This window comes from Silurus meridionalis, chromosome 1 (assembly GCF_014805685.1).
Source record: "Silurus meridionalis isolate SWU-2019-XX chromosome 1, ASM1480568v1, whole genome shotgun sequence".
In the NCBI taxonomy this organism is placed as follows: Eukaryota; Metazoa; Chordata; class Actinopteri; order Siluriformes; family Siluridae; genus Silurus; species Silurus meridionalis.
Window position 1 is genome coordinate 6,281,991 of NC_060884.1, and position 24,376 is coordinate 6,306,366.

The following is a 24,376-nucleotide window of genomic DNA, read 5'->3' on the forward strand; positions in this document are numbered from 1 at the left end:
TAAAGTTCTCTTTCAAACATCTGTTCGGTATCTCACCGTGGGATATAGACAGTTGTGGTATTGCAGATATGCTGTTCGAAGCAGGTGTCAACCAACTCAGTGATGTGTGATAAAATTAACACTCAGTTTTCCACTCTTCACCAAAGAGAGTCGGAGACGCGTGAGAAATAAAAACATCCCTGTTACGATTTTTCCATCTTCCTTATTTCTTTTTTCTTCACACTCAGGACGGAATGAGGCAATGAAGGCTCTGTGATGTCCAGCCTATAAAATCGGACAAAAGTGTGTGGCAAAGCACAGCACATCGCTGCACAAATGTCATGAATCTAAACTGCACGAAGTGTCTCACAGCTAGAAACACCATTAACAGTTCCAGGAAGTTTATGTGCGTGTACTGTAGCTAAACGGGCCATTTCCCTTTCGCTATCCTGCCCTCACACAACGCACCCCAACTCGTGAGTGACGGACTGCAAATTTCAGAGAGTTTCACAACCCTCATAACCTCTAAACCTCATTTATGCATAGCACATGGATGTCTGGTGCACCTTCACTCCACTCTTAGCCACTGTAATACTCCCTCAAAGTGACTGCTGAAATCTCTGTGGCTTTCCTCGGCAGTCTCTAGTCTTCTTTTCGAGACTTCTTTAGGGAAAGTCATGTCCTGTTATTACACAGGTCGTGAGATGCAGCATCTACTTCCTCACTATTAATCAAACAATGCTGACTGGAATATCAATTCTTTTAGATATAATTTTACATCATATTCCTAAATTATGAGGTTCTATTATCTTATTTTACCATCCCTTAGTATGGTTCTTATCCTTAATTTTCTCTCCTTTCCTTAACTGGATTCCCTCCAGTGTATGTTTCTGTCTGTCTTCTTCTTATTTCAGCTTCTCCCATTAGGGGTCGCCACAGCCGTTCATCCGTTTCCACCATCTTATTCTTCTTTCAGTCCTCACTCTCCTCCTCTTCTTTTTTGCCTCCAAAACCATCCTACAGACCACCGTCCGATGCTGTCTATCTCCACTGTCCACCGCCAACACCTTACAGTCTCCAATCTTCTTCAGGTTGCGTCTCCTATATAGAACATAGTCCACCTGTGTGCACTTTCCTACACTCTTATACGTCACCCTACGATCCCGTTTCTGTCTGATTTAGAGATGGCACAAATAGCAGATTTTTTTCCACTACATTTATTCATTGCAAATGAATACATTTCATTTGCAATGAATATGCAAATAAAATTCCGGCCAGTACAGGCCTGATTATTAAAAATAAAAATAAAATAAAGATAAAAGGGCTCTGCCACCATAAAATCAGTAGAAGGAGGAAGTTGTCAAATTAAAACAATTAGGAATGAGGTGCAAAAAAGTGCTGTGTTTGTGGTGTAACCACACCATTCAGCAGAACAGTTTGGCATTTTTCTGCTAGAAAAAATAAAAGCTATGACATCACAAAAACTTCCTCACATCTCTTGGTTGACAGACCAATCACAACAAGTGTTTGAGGGAGGTCCTCTCTATATATAGCTCTGCTGACAGTCCCTTCATCATTCTCAACATATCTCTTCTCAGTGCACTGCAAGGAGGGAAGTCTGGTGAGATGCCCCACTTCTGTTAGCAGAGAACCAGGGTTCTTTCAAGCTGATCGGATCTCTGGTTGATTTTCTCAGAGAGAATTCGGATTATATTCTCCTGCACATCACTCAAAGAAAGCTCACTTTGATTAGCAGATGAGTCAACGACATATTTCTGCGTTTTGGGAGGCTGATTTTTGCTTGGTGTATTTGGGCAACAATCTCAACCTCCTCCGCTGTTAACTTTACAGGCATAAGAGTGAGTATTTTTAAAACCTTTTTTCTCCTTTACAGCATTGACCTCCATCTCTGTGCCAAGATCCTGAGTTATGCAGTGTAACTGCTGATGATTTACTATTACCAGGTCGTACTAGTCCAACATCAATATTTAATCAAATTCTGCAACTATAAGCAACATATCGATAAAATTGAGCAACTTTATACAATTTGCATATTCATTTGTGAGAAATACCTGAATTGTTTCTCAGTTTACAAGTTCTACTTGTTCTACTTGCCAAGTTCACAAGTTAACTTGGCAAAAGTGAAACTGGGATAACGCCGCTTCGTGACGTCATCTGCGGATTTTGTTTTTGGACCATACGTTCCCCTGAAAATTTTAAATGTTATATTTATTTATATATCTGATTAATTTGGCAAAAAATGGTGACAATACAATGTACGTGTACGTTGCAACGTAGCTACAAAAAAAACACATCGTAAAGGTTGAAAACCAGCACGGTGTTTTCCGGTGTGGCCCATAAGCACTTAACTTCCTGGTAAAAGCTGACGGTACCTGGTAGGCAGTCCGAGAAACTTCACAAAAACCAAGCCTCGAAATTGCCAGAAGCCAGATAGCTTCTAGATGTGAAGGTAAGAACATCATCTATCATAATTCTCACTGATATTATAATGCAACTTTCAGTGTTAACGGCTGAAAGTTACATTAAAACGGCTAAGCTAGCCGGCTTGCTATATGTCACTCGACTAGAATATTCTATAGGGTTTTTTTTTTTAATTTATTTATTTAATTTATTAATTTCCTTGTTAGGCCATAATTTATAATCTAATAATATACGAGATGTAAAACCTCATTATTATTTTTAACTTTTTTTTTTTTTTTTTTTAACGGATTCGTCACCAAGATCACGTGACACTTTCGTGTTTTCTTGTGTCGTTTCCGGGAAGGACTAGGGCTTAAATATGAAGTATTTTGTCAAAAGTTCTGTGAAATAAGAATCTTAAAATGTTCCCCAATTCTCATGCAGAGCGATTAAAATAAATACAAACAATTATTTCGTTTTCAAATACCTGTTTTACCCCTGATTAATGTCATAGTGGATATTGATCCTATTTCAGATGCACTATATGAAGAAAAATGTTGGGACTCCTGACTTTTTCAGACATATTTAGTTCTTGTGAAAACTGTTACCTTAAAGAATGTATTTAGATGTGGTAGACATTCCTTCACTTGAACAAGCAGACGTAAACCTGTTCCTGTATGACAATGCCCCTGTGTCCAAAGCGAGCACCATGAAGATATGGTTCATGAGTTGGAGTGGAAGATCCCCTGCTATAGAGCGCTGATCTTAACATTATTGAACATTTTTGAGATGAGTTGACTTGCTGACTGCACCCCAGATCTCCTCACCCTACACAACCTTTAGATTTATGGCATTTGGCAGACGCCCTTATCCAGAGCGACTTCAGGTTTAAGAGCTTTGTGGGGCTCATGACCTTTCGATCAGAAGTCCAACACAATGCTTCCATTTCCCCCAGTATACCACTAATGGCCTTGCGGCTGAAGGGGCACAAATCTCAACAAATACACTCCAAAATCTTACCAGAAAAGTGGAGCTTGTTATAGCAGTTAAAAGGGACTACATGTGGATTGGGATGTTCAAAAGCACATATAAATCTTATGGTCAGGTGTCCACAAACTTTTGCTTGAATAGTGTAGCATAAAATAGTCTGGCCACAATGCTTTTGCTTTGATGTTTGATGAGTCCACACTGATTTATAAAATTTCATTTGTATTTTTTGTAAATCCTATCTTTAATGAGTAGAAATGGAAAACCTAAGATGCAAATTCATGCCACTGTTGTATCAAATGTCTCGTATTGAGACACCAGTGTATCATATCAAATTTGAAATACAGAAAATTGTAATGAATTCCCATGCCCATGTAATAAAAGTATCTTTTATCTGCATAATGTCATCTGTAGGAAATGGTTGCATGAATTATTTAGAAACACAAATAATACAACCCCATGGTGGAAATAACACATCCATATGACATCAAATCACATGTTCATTGATCAAGTAGCATATTAAAAGGTCACTTTGATAACAATCTGGTGCATGTTTTCATTTAGAGTTTTAATGCGTTTTAATCAGAATAAAATGATTTTATTGTGTAAATCAAAGTGAGCTGCTGGCAGCTGATTAGCTATATAGCCAAAAATATGTAAATGCCTTCAAACCCATATGTGGCTCCACACAGCTTAAAAGTCGGAAGCACGGAAGTATCTAATGTATTTGTATACTGTAGCATTAACATTTCTCTTTACTGGAGCTAACGGGCCAAGAACGGTTCCATTATGACAATTCCTCTTTTTGCAATGCAAGGTCCATAAACAAATAGTTTTATAAGGTTGGTCTAGAACAGGGGTCACCAACCTTTTTGAAACTGAGAGATACTTTCTGGGTACCGATTAATGTGAAGGGCTACCAGTTTGATACACACTTCTGAAATAACAAATTTGCTCAATTTACCTTTCATTATATGTAATTATTAATAATTAATGATGTTCATCCATATCTAGTCATCTATATTTTAATATTGTCATTTTCAAATTCACACCAATGGTGGGCTATTTTTTTTAGAAAAGGCCTGTGGGAAACTTGTGTGGTCTTTGCGGGCAACCTGGTGACCCCTGGTCTAGAACCTTAAGATCTCTGTGTAGAGCCCTGACTCTAAACCCAAATGAATGCCTTTGCGGTGAACTGCAGTGTCCACTATTTGTCAGGCATTTTTTACTGGACATCAGTGCCCAAAACTTGACCTGTCTAAAACCTATTGAAAAGCCTTTCCAGAAGAACAAATGAGAGCAGCGTGATATTAATCCCTACAGTTTGGTATTTATGAGATTCAACAAGACGTGAGGATCTTTTGTTGGGTATCTGCTATAGTTTCTATTCTCTTCTCGACAGCATTGTACTTCCTCCAACATTAACACGGTAATGTTTTTGTGATGGGGTCAAATATATATGTAGTGGCATATAGTTAGTTTATTTGTTTTTTATTAAATTTCACCAATCTTGGGGCCTTGTGGCAGGTCATTGAAACATAATGTAAAATCGGGATTGCATTTTGAGCATGTGGACATGTTTTCTACCCTACACTCTCACACTGTAGCTGCATCAGCAGGCTATTAAATGTCTTTAATTTCCTATCACCAATACTTCTGTAGACAGGAGTCCGGGCTTGGATATCAACAGGCTCTTCGAAATGGACCTCGATATACTTCACAAGATTGATGAGGATCTGACTCAGAGCGAGGTTGCAGGCTTGAAGTTTCTCTGCACGGATCAAATTGGCAGGAAACGCCTGGAGACTGTAAAGGATGCGAAAGACTTGTTTGTACGGTTCTCAGAGCAAGACTTGCTCAAGAATGACCTCTTCCTCCCTGACCTGCTCTGCACTATTGGTCGCTTTGACTTACTTTCCATCCTGGACACTGACAAAGAAAATGTCAAGACGTCGTTGCAAAATCGGTGCTCCGGTGTTTCAGAGTACAGGTAAAAATGGACAGAAATGTAATTTTGGGTGGTATGTAGAAGCATATAGATTAATCTCCTGTTTCCCAAAATGAATGTTATGTGTGTAAAAGAACATTTAATTGCATTCACTGTGAATTTAAATGAAATGGACCATGCTCTTATTGTGCATTTTTAGAAAGATGCTCTATTCTCTATCAGAAGATGTAACAGAGGAAAACCTTAAAAACATGAAGTTCCTTTTGAGCAAACTTCCTAAGGCAAAAATGTCTTCTGCTGTAAGTATATTTAGTTCAAAATATAAGAGTTGAAGAGTTTGAGATTTTAATAGATTAATATTATGAGTAACATGAATCAGCATATTACTCTGCACTATCCATTCCTGTATATTGCAGACATTTCTGGACGTCCTGGCTGAGATGGAGAAAATGGAAATGCTTGGAGAAGACAAACTGGATAAACTAGAAGACGTTCTGAGTAAATGTAATAAAGAGCTCGCTGGTGAAGTACAGAAATTCAAGAACAAAAGGCAACGCATATTATCAACAAGTAATCCTTCACTCCTCGTCTTGCTTGCTTTCTTCCTTCATTGATATATTCATTGTATTGCTTTGTTCTATCTTTCCAGTGCTTCCTCAATTAATTCCTGTCTTAAATTATGTTTGTTTGTAATAAACAGGTCAGGTAGAATCCCTGCCTGAACAACAGGTAGAATCCATGCCTGTACAAGAACAATCCATGTCTGTACAAGATGAAGAATCCCTCAGTCCACTTGTAAGTGCAGAGACACATGACTACTAATATAACATGCATTAGAAAAACATGATGCCTTCTGATTATGTTTAGAGGACTCCACAAATAGCGTTGTTGTAAATTAGATATACCCTATTGTTTTTCTTTAACTTTTTTTTTTTCTTGTTTCTATTTGGCGTGCCTCTGGAAACGGACACAGACACGTAAGTATAACTTTCTTTGTTATCTACAGATTTTCAAATGCATTACAGGTAGTCCCCAACTTTAAATGTAGATACAGCGGGGAAAATAAGTATTTGACACCTAAGCATTTTTATCAGTAAGGGGATTTCTAAGTGGGCTTTTGACACAAAATTTCCACCAGATGTAGCCATCAAGCCAAATATTGAATTCATACAAAGAAATCAGAACATTTAACAAGTTGAGTCATAATAAATAACGTAAATTGACACAGGAAATAAGTATTGAACACACTTTTTAATACTTTTTAGAAAAGCCTTTGTTGGTGATTACAGCTTCTAGACGCCTCTTGTATGGAGAGACCAGTCATCTGCATTGCTCAGGAGTGATTCTGGCCCATTCTTCCACACAAATGGTCTTTAAATCTTGAAGGTTCCTTGGGCCTCTTTTATGAACTTTGCTCTTCAGTTCTCTCCATAGATTTTCTATGGGATTTAGGTTGACTGGGCCATTCAAGCAACTTTCCTTGGCTTGTGTTTGGGATCATTGTCTTGCTGAAATGTCCACCCTCTTTTCATTTTCAGCTTTTTAGTAGATGGCAGCAGATTTTTATCCAGAATGTCCCGGTACATTTCTCCATTCATTCTGCCTTCAATAATATGAATTCTGCCAGTACCCCTTGCCGAGAAGCAGCCCCAAACCATGATGCTTCCACCCCCAAACTTAACTGTTGGTATGGTGTTCTTGGGGTGGTGGGCAGTGCCATTTCTTCTCCAAACATGGTGTGTAGAATGACTGCCAAAAAGTTCAATTTTGCTTTCATCTGACCATACTATAGTCTCCCAATAATCCACAGGCTTCTCCAAATGCTCTTTCGCAAACTTTAACCAAGCCTCAGCAATGGAGTCTTGCGTGGTGAGCGTGCATGGATACCATGGCGGTTCAGTGCATTGCTTATAGTTTTCTTTGAAACAGTACCTGCTGATGCAAGGTCTTCCTGAAGTTTTGCCCGAGTGGTTCTTGGCTCTTGGCGAACTCTCCTGATTATTCTTTGGACTCTTCGGACAGGGATCTTACGTGGAGCACCTGATCGTGGCCGGTTTATGGTGAACTGATGCTCTTTCCATTTCCGGATAATGGCCCCCACAGTGCTCACAGGAACATTCAGCATTCTGGAAATGCGCCTATAACCATTCCCATCGAAATGCTTTTCAACAATAAGATTACGAAGTGTCATTTCACTTTATTTATTATGACTCAACTTGTATAATTAAATGTTCTGATTTCTTTGTATGAATTCAATATTTGGCTTGATGGCTACATCTGGTGGAAATTTTGTGTCAATAGCCCACTTAGAAATCCCCTTACTGATAAAAATGCTGATGTCAAATACTTATTTTCCCCGCTGTACATTCCGATGACCCTATCGTAGATTGAAAGTATTGTAAGTCGAGACATGGCCAGCCTACCCAGAAGTGTTGGAATGGTGATCAGTAAGTTAATAACATATTACAGTACATAATTTAGCAAATCAGAGCACTTTATAGGACCATAACGTATAAAAATAAACGTCCGAACGTACCGTGCCGCATATACGCTGCGTGAAACATTTATTTTTACAATTTTGTCGTATCGTTATCGTCGACATAAGATCAAAAAATTGTAAGATCGAACCATTGTAACTCGGGGACCACCTGTATTTTCACACCGGGGTCAGACAGTAATCTCATCCTATTCTCTTTGTTTCTTTCTTCACTTTCTTCAGGTGAGCCCAGCATAGACTCAGATACTACAGGACCGGCGCCCGCAAATGTGATTACTGCATGTTTAAAACAATTTAATTATAGCACTATATTATAACATGAAGTGTTATTTATTAAAAACTTTAACAAATTTTGTTTTCCAAGGAGGATGATTATTATCCCATGACCCAGCGGCCTTTAGGACACTGTGTGATTATTAACAACTTCAATTTTGAAAGGACCTCAGATCTCAGCAATAGGAGAGGGACTGATGCTGATAGAGGTATTCCTTGCCATTCATGACAGATCTAATTGGATTTAATATCACAACATTTTTGGATGTTTTGTTCATTGTTTTATTCCTTATTTATAATTTCAAATTTTTCTTTCTCTTTTTTTCTTTCTCACGCATTTTATTTGATACATTTTTTTTTTTAGATAAACTTACCGAAGTTTTCACAAGAATGCATTTCATAGTCAAAGAGAAAAGAGATCAGAAAAGTTCAGACATGCTGGAAGTGGTGAAGGAATTTTCATCATTGGACCACTCCAGAATGGATGCCTTCGTGTGCTGCATCCTCTCACATGGTCAGAAGGGTACTGTTTTAGGGGTTGACGGCGTACCTGTTCAGATCCGTGAAATCACTCAACAATTTGCCCAATGCCCGACACTCATGGGCAAGCCCAAACTCTTCTTTATTCAAGCGTGTCAGGGCAACAATATGCAGAAGGGTGTGTTGAGACCAGATGGACCTGAAGAAGACGGGGTTGAGAGTGATGCTGAAAAAGACAATCTTTTGGATCTTCCTATTGAAGCAGACTTCCTGATTGGGATGGCAACTGTGGAATCCTACAAGTCTTTTCGTCACACGACAAGTGGATCCATTTACATTCAGGAATTGTGCAAACAACTGATTTTAGGCTGCATAAGGTAAGTAAGTGCGGAAGAAAAACAATTAGAATATCAAACCCGCATTTAAATAAATATGAATTGAAATTTAAAGCGATGTGTAAAGATATGTGCTGCTATTAGAATTCCTCCCGAGTCTTTTTTTAATGTTGAAAAAAATATACTTTAATTTATTTTATTTTTGCTTCAACAGTAAAGAAGACATCCATGCAATTCTGACGAAAGTGAACCGCAAAGTGAGCGAAAAAGAGTTGAAAAAACATAAGCAGATGCCTGAGCCTCGCTACACTCTTTTAAAAAAACTGGTGTTACCCATAGACTGAGCGAGAATGTCTTTTTGTGATCAGACTTGGCCTTCCGTTACACCTCATTAACCTTGCTTTCTATTCCACTTATACAGCCTGATTGTCCTGTAGTTTTTCTTTTTGGTGTTAGTTGTTTATATTTTTTAAAGGAGCACTCAGGGTAATTCACTGGCTTGCCAGGTGTTTTTTTTTTTTTTTCTTTTCAGAATGCTGTAATGAGGGTTTATCTGCAATGTCAATTTTCACAATAGAGCCTTAAAAATATATAGAAGACCTCACTCACAGTCCACTTTAAAAATAACTGTGTACACCTGCACACTTATACAGTTATCTATTCATTCATGTAGCAGCAGAAACTTAAAAAAAAAAAATCATGCTGATCCAAGTTAATGTTCACATCAAAATTCAGAAGTTCTCACGTTAAGGATGGTGGCATTACCACAAGACATTAAACTGTAGATGTGCTACAACAGACGAGACCACATCCTGTCAATTCTGTGTTCCTGTTCTGATGTTGTAGCTCATCTACCTCAAAGTTTGTTATTTTGGGCATACGTTTGATGGTTTTCTGCTTGGCATGAGTGTAAAGTCTGATTAGTTCCACAAGTTCCTTCCCGGAGGCTTAAACCAACCTGGCGATTTTTAAGGCTTGTTGTGAGAACTGGCAAAATGCTCAATGTTTTTTTTTTTATTTATCAGTCCACTTTGTCAAAACTCTAGACACTGTTCTGTCTAAAAAGACATCAGATATGACCATGGGTAAATGTTTCAAAATTCTGATGTTCTTGCCTTGTCTCTGAATTAATAACCGTGTATGAGATTATGTATGAGTGCATAAATGAGCAGGTGTACAGCTGTTCCTGTTAATTTGGATGAGAATCTCTATGCAGACAAATACAACGAAAAAAAATGGTGCATTCTGTTTTTGTTTTGGTGGCAATACATCATTCTCAAACTCGTATATTGTCCACAGCTGTGATCAGGCTTTATGTTCAAATGTGATGTTTTTTTAGGTGGTGCCATATTGAAAAAAGGGAGTGTGCCAACCGTTCAATACTCGTCTTAGCGTTATAGTTTGGCTCGATTTTAGTTCAATGCCCTCAAAAGTAATTCCAATGGATCGCAGGAGCAAAACAGTCACATGTTCCTGCTTAATTCTCTCTAAAGCAGTAATTCAGTTAGGTGATTGATTGATCTTGAGGTTTTCCTGTGTACAGGATCATTAGCCAATATTCATTTTATTCTGATTGTCACATGTTTTAGTGTTTCAGGTGATGTTTCAAATAATCACATGAATTGTCTTATTGGATTTGACTTGGGGCTCTTTTGCAGGCTAATGAAAAGGGTAGCAGTGTTTGATCACACAATACTTTGCCATTGCTTCCTACATCCTGGTTTGTGGGAGTTCTGTGTTCTGCTTGTACATTAAACACAAAAGCACTTCTGGTCCCCAACTATAAAACTTTGTAAAATAATGAACTGCTGCTTTCTGGGTTTGACCTCTGTTTCTTCTAGGGTGTTTCTTGCAAAACAATGTTTTTTTCATATCTTTAAAGTGTGATGGACACACAGTACCAACCATGCCATATTACCTTCAGTAACCTTGGAAAGTATTTTTGATGAGCTATTTTTGATTGGGAGTTTATTTTTATATCATCCACATTGATGTTGCTGGAATATTTTTGCATCTTTGTGTTTATTGTTATACAATTTTATTGAGAGGAAAATGATCTGATCGCAAATCTTGAACTGTTTACATGTATATTAAGAAGTGAATATTAAAAAATAATTGTGAATTTAAATTAGATATGTTCAAATATTTTTATAGTCAAATGCAAACCAAATGCAATTTTAGATTATAATTTACCAGATATTTTTTTTTCCCAGATCAATCGTGTAAAGAGCTAAAACATTTGCACGGATCAAAATGGAGATAAAGAAAAATGCTGCACTTTGATGTCGGTATGAAAAATGTTGGTGTGATTTGTATTTGAGCCATTCCCATATTAAAGAAATACATACTGTGGAATTTGTCTTTCTTTTGTCCAAAAACTGTGTGTGATGCTCTTAAATAAAAACAAAAAAAACATTAATAATGGCAGGGTTCTTTTATAAATGCATTACAGGGAAACCAATAAACATCAATTTCTATAAGTTGATTGCTGTGCATATACACTGGAGATCAAAATTGGAGAACAATTTATAAACAATTGAACAATTCTGAAATAATGTCATCTTCACTGCTCAACAGTTGAAGGAGTTTTTGTCCTGTCTATACCATGCTACCAGAACACCTTTTCCACAAAATAACTAAGGCATTTCCAAACAAAAACATTTTCCAGAAAACACACTGGTCAAAATTAGAGAACACTTTCAGATACCTCCCAATTATTGGTGTTAATCTGGCACCTGGTACTAATTTCCTTGATTATCTGTCAACCCCTATTTAACTGGCAGCCTAACTTCCAGTTTCACTGACTCTGCAAGATGGTGGGCCGTTCTAACGTGGCTGAAAGCCTCTGGCAGCAGGTTGTCCAGATGAAGGCCAAAGGGATGACCCTATCAGCCATAGCAAGACAAGTTGGTCATTTCAAATCTGTGATTTCAAGAATATTGAATCTTTACAACATCACAATCTCATTCAAGTCCGCCAAGAAGGCTGGTCGTCCACGGAAGACAAATACAAGAGAGGACAGGATACTGCGGAGGATCTCAATGGGCAATCGTTTCCACACTGCAGCTGGAATTGCTCACCAGTTCAGCGCTGAACAGGGTAAGGATCTGTCTCGTCATACAGTGTCTCGACGTTTAAGAGCATTTGGACTGAAAGCCCACTCTGCCTCTCATTAGCAGAAAGAATCAAAAGGCTAGACTAAGCTTTGCTGAGGAGCATGTTGTGTGGACAGAGGAGAACTGGTCCAAAGTTCACTTCAGTGATGAAAGCAAGTTTAATTTATTTGGGTCCGATGGGAAACATTATGTTCGGCGACAAACTGGAGAAAGACTGAACCCAAAGTGTTTAAAGAAGTCAGTGAAAAGTGGAGGAGAAAATGTCATAGTTTGGGGCATGTTTTCTGCAGCAGGAGTTGGGTCTCTTATACAGCTACATGGCAGAGTGAATGCAAACCTTCATTTATCAGTTTATCAGAACCTTCTTCAAAACATATGGTTCCTTCCCTGCATTCATCACCCAATCAGTCTGCAGTGTTCATGCAGGACAACGCTTCATATCACACAGCAAAACGGGTAAAGCAGTTCCTTGAAACTGATAACATTTGAAATAATGACATGGCCTGCCCAGAGTCCTGATCTCAACCCAATAGAGAACCTCTGGAAAATCCTTGGCGACAAGGTCATGGCCAAGAAATTCACTACAGTCACTGAACTGTGGAGGAGACTGAAAGAAGAGTGGACCAAAATCCCACCAGAGCAGTGTGAGAGACTAGTGCTGTCCTGTGGCCACAGATGTGCTGAAGTCATTCAGAGCAGAGGCCTGTACACTTCCTACTAATTGCTGACTGTTGTAACCTTCAGAAAATTTTGTTGTAATCTTTTTTCCATGCTCCAGTCATTGTTGTTCTCTAATTTTAATCAGTGTGTTTTCTGCAAAATAATGTTTTTTTTAAATGCCTTAGTTATTTTGTGGAAAAGGTGTTCTGGTAGCATGGTATAGACAGAACAAAAACTCCTTCAACTGTTGAGCAGTGAAGATGACATTATTTCAGAATTGTTCAATTGTTTATAAATTGTTCTCTAATTTTGATCTCCTGTGTGTGTGTGTGTGTGTGTGTATGTATGTATGTATGTATGTGTATATTTATATAATATATATGAGAGAGAGAGAGAGAGATAGAGATGATTTCTTGATAGCTGTAATAATTTGTTTTGTGAATATCTTTTAGCTTGTTCACTTTTATTACTTGTATATGTTCTCTGTTTAATGAAATGCATAAAGTATACAGTATACATAGATAGGCTGGAAAATACTTTTAGAAGATTTTTGTTTTTTAATGAAACAAGAATTTACCTGATAATCTTAGTATAAAAGGTTATATTATTATAAAATTGATGCAGGCACCCCTGAACCTTTTTATTATTGTCTTTAAATTGACAATGTGTACAATATAGTCATGAATATGTTGAACAAACATAGTTTGAGGGAAAAGTTTATTTTACAAACTTAGAAATACAAGTTTTTCTACAAATCAAGGTACAAATTGAAAACTTTGTATAATATACATAAAAATTACAAATATAAAAAAAAATATATTTTCCTTTAAAATTTTACATGTAATTATTGCTAATAGTACAGCTTGTTTTTAATTAAACATCCACAGATTCAGGTTTTCATCAGCATACATTTTTATATTTTAAAATCGCTTGTGCATACATTTCAATGTGCATTAATAAAACATAAATACAAGGTATTACCTAAAACTGGTCTTCATAACTAAGACAAAATTTTTTTTTTTTTAATAATATTGAGCCAATGGAATGCTGCTCCACATGAAATGCATCTGCATATTGAGCTGCACATTATAAACATGTTTTACTGTTGATGTGGCACATGGAACACCAGCTTCTTCCTCAAGGTCACTTTATGGACAGGCATCTGTTTAGCTAAGGCCTTTTCACTGACCTCCTTATTAACACACAGCAGGATACTTTGGAGATCCTCACCCCTAGAAAACCGATGGGAAAAAAGGCAGAATGGCAGAAAATTGTATGTTATTCCTGCAATTCATGTAATTGTATTTAACCTACCTGCAAAATCATGGCTGTATGGCTGCATAAATCAATGCTTTAAAATTAAAGTACAAATTCATTTTCATGTCGCTGTGCTTTTAATACAGCCAATCACTGTCGACCAATCATCTATTGCAAATAGGGTGACGGTCCTTAGAGTATTTTACTCTAAGGAACTTATAATTGAGTATATTTGACTTGAATAAGAAATAGCCAGGACATTATAACACAGGACATAAGTTAAGAAGAGAATGCTCTATGAGCAGTACCTACATTGGGCAGTACTTTTTAAGTTGTTTACACAACGACTGGATGAACCAGGTGCCGTTGGCTTGTTCCCTGTACGATACGTATCCTTTAATAGTCGACCTCACAATGAGGAAATCGGCATCTTCTGGAATGGAAATCATCTGAAGAGAATTCATGTCTACTGACATGTCGTCTTCTGCTTCCGCTTCTTCCTCATAGCTATCAGCTTGGACATGAACAGGCGGATGTCTCTTATTTCCACGGCAGGCCTGGATTAAAAATACTTTGGGTTTACCGTTTAGGCTCGGACATGACTTTCCTGTGAATGGGCCAAAGATGTCATCTTTGGTGACTATGATTTCATTTGTGCCATACACCCCTTCAGCTGAGCCGTGGCTCATTATACAGCAGACAAAACAGTCCCCAGCGTGGTGTTTCTGGCTGAAGTTCTTCAACAGGTTCTTCATCTGTTCTGCGGTTTGGTTTTTGTATACATCCAGACTGAAACCCAGCCATTGGAATACCTCTTTAAGAGACTCTGTTGGACGAGAAGAATGAGACACATGAATAAAGACACACTTTCTTCACATGAATGATTCCTGTTTTAGAGTAAACAAAGACATGTAGTTTATTATTAATATAATTAATAGTACTTTTACCATATACTCATTTTAACTTTATTTTTGTTGAAGTATTTTATACATGTCTTCTCTTTCAAATTTTGCTCACACACAAATCAAATTAGTTTATTTTCAGGCCCATGATAAAAAGAAATTAATGGAAACTATTAAAGAGTCTGGGGTACTTTTAAAATTGGAAGAAAAAAGACCATTAATTGAGAAGAATTGTGCATTAAATGTACAGGACACAGCAGCAAGAGAAATTACAGTTTCTCAACTTATTTCTTAGACCATATGACCAAAAAGCATTCATCTGATTTACATGAAAATTCACATGATTTGGTTCTTGAAAAACATCGAAAAAAAAAATAGTCTAACCTTCATCTATGTTAGATCCATAGCGGGTTTTGGAAGGTGTAACAAAATCCACATTGTTAATGATCAGACAGTGGCCACGCGGATTGCTGGACATTCTGTATGGATTAATCTGGAAAGACATTTTCCATATTTAAACACTATGCAAGACCCGTACACATTTCAGTAGATTTCCGAAACATTTGGGTTCTACTGATATCTCCAGTTTAGAGTCTATATTTGTTTTACACAATGTAATTTTCAGAAGAATGCAAACTTATAAGGATGAACGTGGGAATATGCAAATAAATAAAAAAACTGTACAGGTAAGACTTGTCCCTCATGGTCTGGAATATCTGGAAAACAAGAACATACGAGTTGTTAATTGTCGCTATATTTACCTTCAAACAATTAAAAAAGTGTCATGATGTCCTCGTACCCTGGTTGTGTGATTTAGGTACGGGGGGGAAATATTGCAGCAGCTCAGGGTAATTTTCATGAATCTCTCCTTGCTTCAAGAGAGTCACAAATTTGTGACACATCTGATCACCTTTGTTCATTACAGTGTCCAGAAGGTTAGTGACAATTTGCTCCGATGTGTGGTTACGGTGGTTGAGGTTGTTGTATTCACGTTTGGTGATGATTTTGTCTTGTTGAGCATACTGCAGGATGAAGCTTGAGTCCGCAGACAGGGTGTTGATGAGGAAGACTTTCTTCTCGAGTACAGTCTGCATTACTGTAAGACAGAATTAGACAGTACATTTGAGTGTAAACTGATTTACACATTCTAAGCAAATGATTTTATAGCAGCATTTCTCAATGAAATGCCTTGATTGGTGCTGATGTTAAAAGTGTTTGAGTTTTAAATGACATTTAAACAGTGGTGGACTTGGGTAAAAGTATATACACACATGTTTAATACAGCAAATAATCAAGTTAATAGATATTTAAAAACCATGTTTCTATTATATTTCTTGCCATTTTTTTCACAGTGTGTGTGTGTGTGTGTGTGTGTGTGTGTGTGTGTGTGTGTGTGCGCATGTGCACAGAGGGAGTGCTTCAGGGCATTGAGCCCTGACTTTTTAAAAAGCAACTAGCACAATCTTAAGTCAAGTTTGTGTCTGTGTGCACAGAGTCTGCATGTTCTCCCTCTTTCTTTGGGGGTTTCCACCACATATGCTGGTTTTCTCCCCCAGTCCAGACATTAATTGTAGATTCATTATCATTTCAAGTCTGTCAGGATTGTGCAAATGTGTTGTTCTCCAAGTGCCTTGTGCTCCAAATTCCCCAACTTTATTGTCATTGCATAGTACAGGTACACAGCAATGAATTGCAGTTTAGCATCTAAAAGAAGTGAAAGTAGCAGTGAATGTGCAAACTGACAAATAAACATTGTATATCTTACTCTTTCGTATTTGCTCGTTATACAAATGCATTTGTGGTGCTTGGTGGCAGAAGAAAGTAGAAGACAGACGGGTGAAATGAAAACTGAGTAAGCTGACCTTCCTCTTCTCCTTCTTCCGGCTGCTCCCGTTAGGGGTCGCCACAGCGGATTATCCGTCTCCATACTACTCTGTCCTCTACATCTGCCTCTTTCACACCAACTACCTGCATGTCTTCCTCACCACATCCATAAACCTCCTCCTTGGCCTTCCTCTTTTCCTCCTGCCTGGCAGCTCCATCCTCAGCATTCACCTACCGATATACCACATGTACACATGTCTCTGCACATATTAAAAACAATCTCAATCGTGCCTCCCTCACCTTGTCTCCAAAACGTCCTACATGAGATGTCCCTCTATAAACTAATTTCTAATCCTGTCCATCGTTGTCACTCCCAATGAAAATCTCTGCATCTTCAGCTCTGCTACCTCCAGCTCCACCTCCTGTCTTTTACTTAATGCCACTGTCTCTAAACCATACAACATCGCAGGTCTCACCACAGTCCTATAAACTTTCCCTTTCACTCTTGCAGATACCCTTCAAACGCAAATCACTCCTGTCACCCTTCTCCACCCACTTCACCCTGCCTGCACTCTTTTCTTCACTTCTCTAACACACACTCCAATACTTTGCACAGTTGACCCCAAGTACTTAAACTAATCCACCTTCCCCACCTCTTCACCCTGCAACTGCACCACTCCACTGCCCTCCCTCTCATTCACACACATACTCTGTCTTACTCCTACTGACTTTCATTCTTCTTCTCTCCAACACAGACCTCCACCTCAAACATCATAGTCCGTGGAGAATCCTCTTTGACCGCGTCCATCAACCTGTCCATCACTATTGCAAACAGGAAAGGGCTCAGAGCCGATCCTTGATGCAGTTCCACCTTGCCCTTGAACCAATTTTCTACTGCACACTTCACTGCTGTCACAGTGTCCTCATACATGTTCTCCACCACCCACACATACTTCTCTGCCACACCTGACTTCCTCATACAATACCACAACTCCTCTCTCAGCACTCTGTGGTACGCTTGCTCTAAATCTACAAACGCACAATGTAACTCCTTCTGACCTTCTTTATACTTCTCAATCAACATTCTCAACATGCTCATCCTTGGCATGAAACCATGCTATTGCTTACAGATGGTCACCTCTTCTCTCAGCCTGGCCTCCACTACTCTTTCCCATAACTTCATGGTGTGACTGATCAACTTTATTCTCCTGTAGTTAAAACAGAGCTGTACATTTCCCTTATTCTTAAAAATCGGTACCAACACACTCCTTCTCCATTCCTCCTCCATGCCTTCTAAGATTTTGTTTAATAATCCAGTTATAAACTCCACTGCCATGTCTCCTAAACATCTACACGCTTCTACTGGTACGTCATCTGGTCCAACCGACTTTCCACTCCTCATCCTCTTAATCGCTGCTCTCACTTCCTCCTTACTAATTCTATCCACTTCCTGCTTCACCATCTCCACCTCATCCAACATTCTCTCTCTCATTCTCCTCGTTCATCAGCTGCTCAAAATACTCCCTCCACCTTCTCAACACACTCTCCTCACTACTCAACACATTTCCATCTCCATCCTTTATTGCTCTAACTTGCAGCACATCCTTCCCAGCTCGGTCCCTCTGCCTGGCCAATCGCTACAAATCCTTTTCTACTTCCTTAGTGTCCAACTTCTCATACAGCTCCTCATATGCCTTTTCCTTTGCTTTTGCCACATCCCTCTTCACCTGCTGTCGCATCTCCTTGTACTTCTCCCTACTTTTCTCATCTTTCTGCAGATCGCAATTCTGTTTCACCAACCTCTTTTTCCTAATGCTTTCCTGCACTTCCTCATTCAACCACCTCTCTTTGTCATCCTTTCTCTTTCCCGATGTAACACAGAGTACCTTCCAATTAGTCTCCTTTTTTACTTTTGCCCAATCATCCAGCACCTCTTCACCACCACCGAGCCCCTGTCTGACCTCTTCCCTGAATCTCATACTACAGTCTTCCTCCTTCAGTTTCCACCATCTTATTCTTCTTTCAGTCCTCACTCTCCTCCTCTTCTTCTTCACCTCCAAGGCCACCCTACAGACCACCATCCTATGCTGTCTAGCTACACTGTCCCCCGCCAACACTCAATTTTCAATCTCCTTCAGGTTGCATCTCCTGCATAAAATGTAGTCCACCTGTGTGCACCTTCCTCCACTCTTATACGTCACCTGAGGAAGCTGACCATTGTTTTAAATATTTAACCTGCAGGTAATACAAGCCAGATGGTGAATACGTTTCACTTGTAGTGTAGACTAGAATTGAACAGTAACTGAAAACAAAGCGTGAGAAGAGAACAAGCTGCTGTCTTCACAGCTTCATGGAGTAAAGGTAAATGAAGTCAAAGAAGACCTTTCAGAAAGCTTTGGATTTGTTTACTGGCTTTTAATTTTGTTTGATAATGCAGTAATAACATAATAATGACATCCTAATGTCAGGGACAGGCTAGGGTTCAAGTGTAACTCACAGCTAAATGAAGTCATGTATGTATAGAAATATATTCAATTCATAATTTTACAGACCTTTAAGAAAAAGCGCGCGCAAAATCCGCAGGGGTTTTAAGATGAAACAAAACGGGTGTAACACGAGATGCTTTGATGTTTCTTGCAGTCCGTCGCGGCTCCTTTTCCGGCAACAGAGCCAGAATATTCACCACATCCTTCCCTTCTCTTGCACTTCCTCTTCCGGTCACTCTCACTCATCCGACTTTAAATTTCTTCGTCTGTTAAGTATGATTTAAGAGCGTCATTACCGTAATGTACGTTGCAACGTCAATTCTCGGGATTGCCAGATATCGCAAAACCGAGTTTCTATTCCCACTTTAAAGGACAAGCTGATTGTAAGAATATAATACACCAGTGCAGTCATTAAGAATGCCAGGAATACACTGATCAATGAAAGAAAGTAATAAGGAAGCTGAAATTTAAATATACTAAAATATAGAATTTTGTATATATTTATCAGAATCAGAATTATCTTTATTGAGAATTAACCTGGGTTGCCAGGTACAGGGGATTTTCTATGGTGTATTGGGGCTCTAAAAAAAATAAAAAAAATGATGGGGGAAGTAGTAAAGTACAAATACTTCGTTACTGTACTTAAGTAGATTTTTTGGTATCAGTACTTTACTCCACTATTTATTTTTCAGACAACTTTTTACTTTTACTCATTACATTTTTACACAAATATCTGTACTTTTTACTTCTTACATTTTCAAAACAGACTCGTTACTTTAGTTTTAATCCATTGATTTGGTGAAATATATATTTTTTTCCCTGCGTGCCAATTTCAGCCGAACAACCGATTTCCTGTTATTGCCTGTCTTTTTCAACCCACTGGTGTATAAAGTCCTGTCTCTCACTCACCACAGATGTAGACTAGTTAATGGAGCTAAGAATCAGCAGGCAGAAGGCAGTAAGAAGTTTGGGGTTAATGTGGATGAGACAGAGGGAGTCAATGATGTAAACATGACTGAGAACAGACACATTCCTGATCATGATCATCTTTTCTCTGCTTGTGTTCTATATGTGGATCTTCAGCCTGGACACATTCATTAGGTAACAACATTTTGAATTCTATTTGTATTTATATATATATATATATATATATATATATATATATATATATATATATATATATATATATACGTATATATGTATATATGCATGTATGTATATATATATATATATATATATATATATATATATATATATATATATATATATATATATATATATATATAGTGGTACCCGCTTATCGACTTTGAGTGAATAATGAGCCCCAGGTGTGCATTGTTGAAGTCGGGGGCTTCAGGGAAAGTGAAATTTTGACAGGTGGATATCAGGTGGATTTCTGACAATAATACAGTAAAAAGTATAAATTAAAAACATTACAAAAGTAACAAAAAAAATGCTCCACGTGGGTCGGGGTAAAAAAAAGGTCGATAAGCGGGCATTTGGTCATTCAGCGGGCGCAAATTTCGGTCGAAAAACTGTTCGCTAAGCGAAAAGGTCGATGTCTGAGCCGGTCGATAAGCGGGGTACCACTGTATATGGATATTTGGCTGTAAAAATTACAAACATTTTAAACGGCACGTAATTTTATTAACGCGCTATCAATTCAGCGCGCATTTCTGTTCCACCAATTTTATACAAAAATTTAAAAACATAAATAAATAACTAAATAAAAAAGAGGCGAAATTTAAACCTTTGGCAAAAAATAAATGTATCCACGACGTCCTTTCTTTACTAAGATCTAAAACAAAAAAATTAACTCCAGATAAAAATATTTTTAATCAGTAAACGTTTGTTTTATTTATGCGGCAAGTCTCAAATCTAACACCAAAATCCGCCATGATTCACACCATTAAACCTCTAGGTGGCGTTTTGTGGGGTTTTCCCTCATAATGGCGACACAGACTTAAATTACTGTCTTTATTGATCGTACAGATAAAAACAATACATCATTTAAATCTGTAAAATGTCTATAATTTTCTATATATAAGCTTCCTGACTTGACTTGAAGAGGTGCAGTCTCTCCGGTATCACCTCATTAACTGTCCGTGTGGAAACATAGCAAAGGCTCTTAATGATGTCCACACATCTCTGCACTGATATAGCCTTTATATTTAATCACTGTACATATGCTTACATACATATCACATGCAGTAAATATGATACATGTTTAACACCTCCAAGCTGCCAGTTTTGGGCACCTGAGCAAGCCCTTAACTCACTACTGCTCATTTAGTAAATGAGATCATTAAAAGTCGCTCAGGATAAACACTTCCAACAGGAAGTGGCTATATCTCACTATCTTTGTCTCTCTATTTTCTCTATCTAATTGTCTCTGTGTCTCTTTTAGTAAATGTCTCTGTTTCACTGTATATGTCTCTCTCTTGCTGTCTCTCTATTTGTTTCTCACTCTTTGTAAAGCTGTGTCTGTGTCTCTTTGTCTTTGTCTCTGTCTTTCCTGCTTATTTACATGTCTAACAAAGTTTTGAGTTTTGAAGTAATGCCATTAGAGATCTATGATGAAAGACTTCCCTGGTTTGATTCTTACCTCTAGTTTCATATTTAACATTATAAGAAGTTTCTAAAAACAGAACAATAAAAGGTCATTAAAATTGGTTGCTGGTAAATCATGGTACATCAGTGGTGCAGGTGTTGGAGATGTGGTTCTTGTACCTGAGTCACTTCTCATAGACTTCCGGTTACTCAGAGAATGTACAGGAAGGATGTACAGGTGGACAAGTTTTGACCCTCTACCATCATGATCTAAGAGAAAACACTGGTTTCCTAATTATAGAAAAGCCAAGAGTCCAATAAGCAAAGGCTTGTTTGCCTCTCCTGTGTTGGCGTAATGGTCAGTGAAGTAGTCACTGCTGTCTGACTCACCCGGTTCAATTCCTACCGCTTAGCATTCCTTTAAATTGTTTAAAAAGTTTTGAAAAAGAACCAAAAAAGGTCCTAAAAATCAGGTTCTTGCAGGAGATCCTGTGGCTCAATTGGAAGAGCTTTACCTCTAGGTTGAGAGGTTGCCGGTTCAAACCCCGGCCAGGGCTCAAAGTTAAGAGTGTGGAAGGTTTCGGTGACTGTAATGTGGAAGGTGTCAGGAATGGCTGCGTGGAAGGTCGGATTCGGAGGGTGTATCCTAAAGCAAGGGGGCAATATCCGGGCATCTGCCCCCCCAGTGTCTGAGAAGCTGAAAACAGGGGGTTATGAAGAAAAAACGTCCAAAAAAGTATCGACTTAGTTTTGCATATATAGGGAAAAATTCTGCCAAAAACCTATCACCTTTACTTTTTCTGAGGCTGTGAAGCAGCAGGTCTTCACAACCTTTGTTCACAGTCACCCAGTCCATTGCTCACCACACACTACTTTCCACACAGCTTACCCAGTGTGGGGACAAGCCAGATTCGAACCAGCAACCTCTGACCTCAGAGGCAAGGCTTTTATCACAAAGCCATCAAGTCCCACAACACACGTTCTTTTTTTTGGGGGTTTATCCTTCGTTTCATGCTTCAAAGCAAGAAATTCAGACCAGACAGAAACACAGAAAGCAGGATTCGAACCCTGAACCCCACCAATAGCGAAATACCAGTCTTAACCCACTGAACCATCGGGAAGGACCGGCTGCGAAGATTGTTTAGAGCAGGTCTATCTTTTCTTTCAAACCATCAACACAAGAATATAATGCTAAAGACAGATGTAGAAAGCAAACCCATATCATGAATAGCAGGGACAAAGCAGGATTCGAACCCTGATTCACACCATTAGCGAGATACCAGCATTAACACACTGAACCATCAAGAAGGACAAGCTGGGAAGCTTGTTTAGAGCAGGTCTATCTTTCTTTTTGACCCATCAAAACAAGAATATGAAGATTTAGGAATCAGGAATTTAACCTACCTCATGAGTAGCAGACAGAAAGCCTGGTTTGAACCCTGACCACCAACATTAGCAAAGTACCAGCCTTAACCCACTAAGCCATCAGAAAAAAACAGGAGGGGAAGCTTGATTAGAGCAGGTCTATCATTCTTTTCAAACCGTCAACACAAGAATTTAACGGTAAAGAAAGATGTAGGAAGCAAATACAGATGTAAGTAGCACAAGTTGAACCTACATTGTAACTAGCAGGAAGAAACTAGGATTCGAACCATGATTCCCACCACCAGCAAGATACCAACCTTAACCCATTGAACCATCGGTGAGGACAGGCTAGGAAGCTTGTTTAGAGCAGGTCTATCTTTCTTTTCAACCCATTAAAACAAAAATATATCGCTAAAGAAAGATGTAGGAAGTGAATCCTGATCGTGACTGGCAGGCAGAAAGCAGGATTCAACCCTGAACCCCACCAATAGCGAAATACCAGTCTTAACCCACTGAACCATCGGAAGGACCGGCTGCAAGATTGTTTAGAGCAGGTCTATCTTTTCTTTCAAACCATCAACACAAGAATATAATGCTAAAGACAGATGTAGAAAGCAAACCCATATCATGAATAGCAGGGACAAAGCAGGATTGAACCCTGATTCACACCATTAGCGAGATACCAGCATTAACACACTGAACCATCAAGAAGGACAAGCTGGGAAGCTTGTTTAGAGCAGGTCTATCTTTCTTTTTGACCCATCAAAACAAGAATATGAAGATGTAGGAATCAGGAATTTAACCTACCTCATGAGTAGCAGACAGAAAGCCTGGTTTGAACCCTGACCACCAACATTAGCAAAGTACCAGCCTTAACCCACTAAGCCATCAGAAAAAAACAGGAGGGGAAGCTTGATTAGAACAGGTCTATCATTCTTTTCAAACCGTCAACACAAGAATTTAACGGTAAAGAAAGATGTAGGAAGCAAATACAGATGTAAGTAGCACAAGTTGAACCTACATTGTAACTAGCAGGAAGAAACTAGGATTCGAACCATGATTCCCACCACCAGCAAGATACCAACCTTAACCCATTGAACCATCGGTGAGGACAGGCTAGGAAGCTTGTTTAGAGCAGGTCTATCTTTCTTTTCAACCCATTAAAAACAAAAATATATCGCTAAAGAAAGATGTAGGAAGTGAATCCTGATCGTGACTGGCAGGCAGAAAGCAGGATTCGAACCCTGAACCCCACCAAAAGCAAAACACCTGATTTAACCCACTGAACCATCAGGG

General features: G+C 38.5%; 2 protein-coding genes across 3 annotated transcripts; one reads left to right on the top strand and one right to left on the bottom strand.

Moving 5' to 3' along the window:
• Positions 1-1,553: 1,553 nt before the first annotated feature.
• Positions 1,554-11,275, top strand: casp8 (caspase 8, apoptosis-related cysteine peptidase). Of its 2 annotated transcripts, none has more exons than XM_046844676.1 (10): positions 1,554-1,838; positions 5,050-5,377; positions 5,535-5,634; positions 5,752-5,905; positions 6,036-6,130; positions 6,309-6,312; positions 8,055-8,101; positions 8,197-8,314; positions 8,470-8,962; positions 9,135-11,275. In XM_046844676.1, the coding sequence occupies exons 2-10, from the start codon at positions 5,088-5,090 to the stop codon at positions 9,262-9,264; spliced, it is 1,431 nt and encodes a 476-aa protein (XP_046700632.1). In that variant the 5' UTR covers positions 1,554-1,838; positions 5,050-5,087; the 3' UTR covers positions 9,265-11,275. The 2 variants fall into 2 exon arrangements, with proteins under 2 accessions (XP_046700632.1, XP_046700726.1); XM_046844770.1 differs by lacking the exon at positions 1,554-1,838 and adding an exon at positions 1,868-2,449.
• Positions 11,276-13,247: 1,972 nt separating this feature from the next.
• casp20 (caspase 20, apoptosis-related cysteine peptidase) lies at positions 13,248-19,427 on the bottom strand. The gene is made up of 6 exons (XM_046844911.1): positions 19,232-19,427; positions 15,655-15,951; positions 15,540-15,571; positions 15,240-15,348; positions 14,266-14,779; positions 13,248-13,928 (listed from the first exon to the last, which is right to left on the bottom strand). Exons 2-6 carry the CDS (start codon positions 15,947-15,949, stop codon positions 13,796-13,798), a joined length of 1,083 nt encoding a protein of 360 aa, XP_046700867.1. The 5' UTR covers positions 15,950-15,951; positions 19,232-19,427; the 3' UTR covers positions 13,248-13,795.
• Between the last annotated feature and the right edge of the window lie 4,949 nt (positions 19,428-24,376).

Excerpts from the sequence above, each read along its gene's own strand:
- casp8 (XM_046844676.1), top strand. The coding sequence starts at position 5,088 with ATGGACCTCGATATACTTCACAAGATTGATGAGGATCTGACTCAGAGC. Across the intron at positions 8,315-8,469 it reads AGGGACTGATGCTGATAGAG|ATAAACTTACCGAAGTTTTC; the intron begins GTATTCCTTGCC and ends TTTTTTTTTTAG. Across the intron at positions 8,963-9,134 it reads CTGATTTTAGGCTGCATAAG|TAAAGAAGACATCCATGCAA; the intron begins GTAAGTAAGTGC and ends TTGCTTCAACAG.
- casp20 (XM_046844911.1), bottom strand. The coding sequence starts at position 15,949 with ATGCAGACTGTACTCGAGAAGAAAGTCTTCCTCATCAACACCCTGTCT. Across the intron at positions 15,349-15,539 it reads ATGAGGGACAAGTCTTACCT|ATTAATCCATACAGAATGTC; the intron begins GTACAGTTTTTT and ends ATGTCTTTCCAG. Across the intron at positions 13,929-14,265 it reads CTTAAAAAGTACTGCCCAAT|GGGTGAGGATCTCCAAAGTA; the intron begins GTAGGTACTGCT and ends TCGGTTTTCTAG.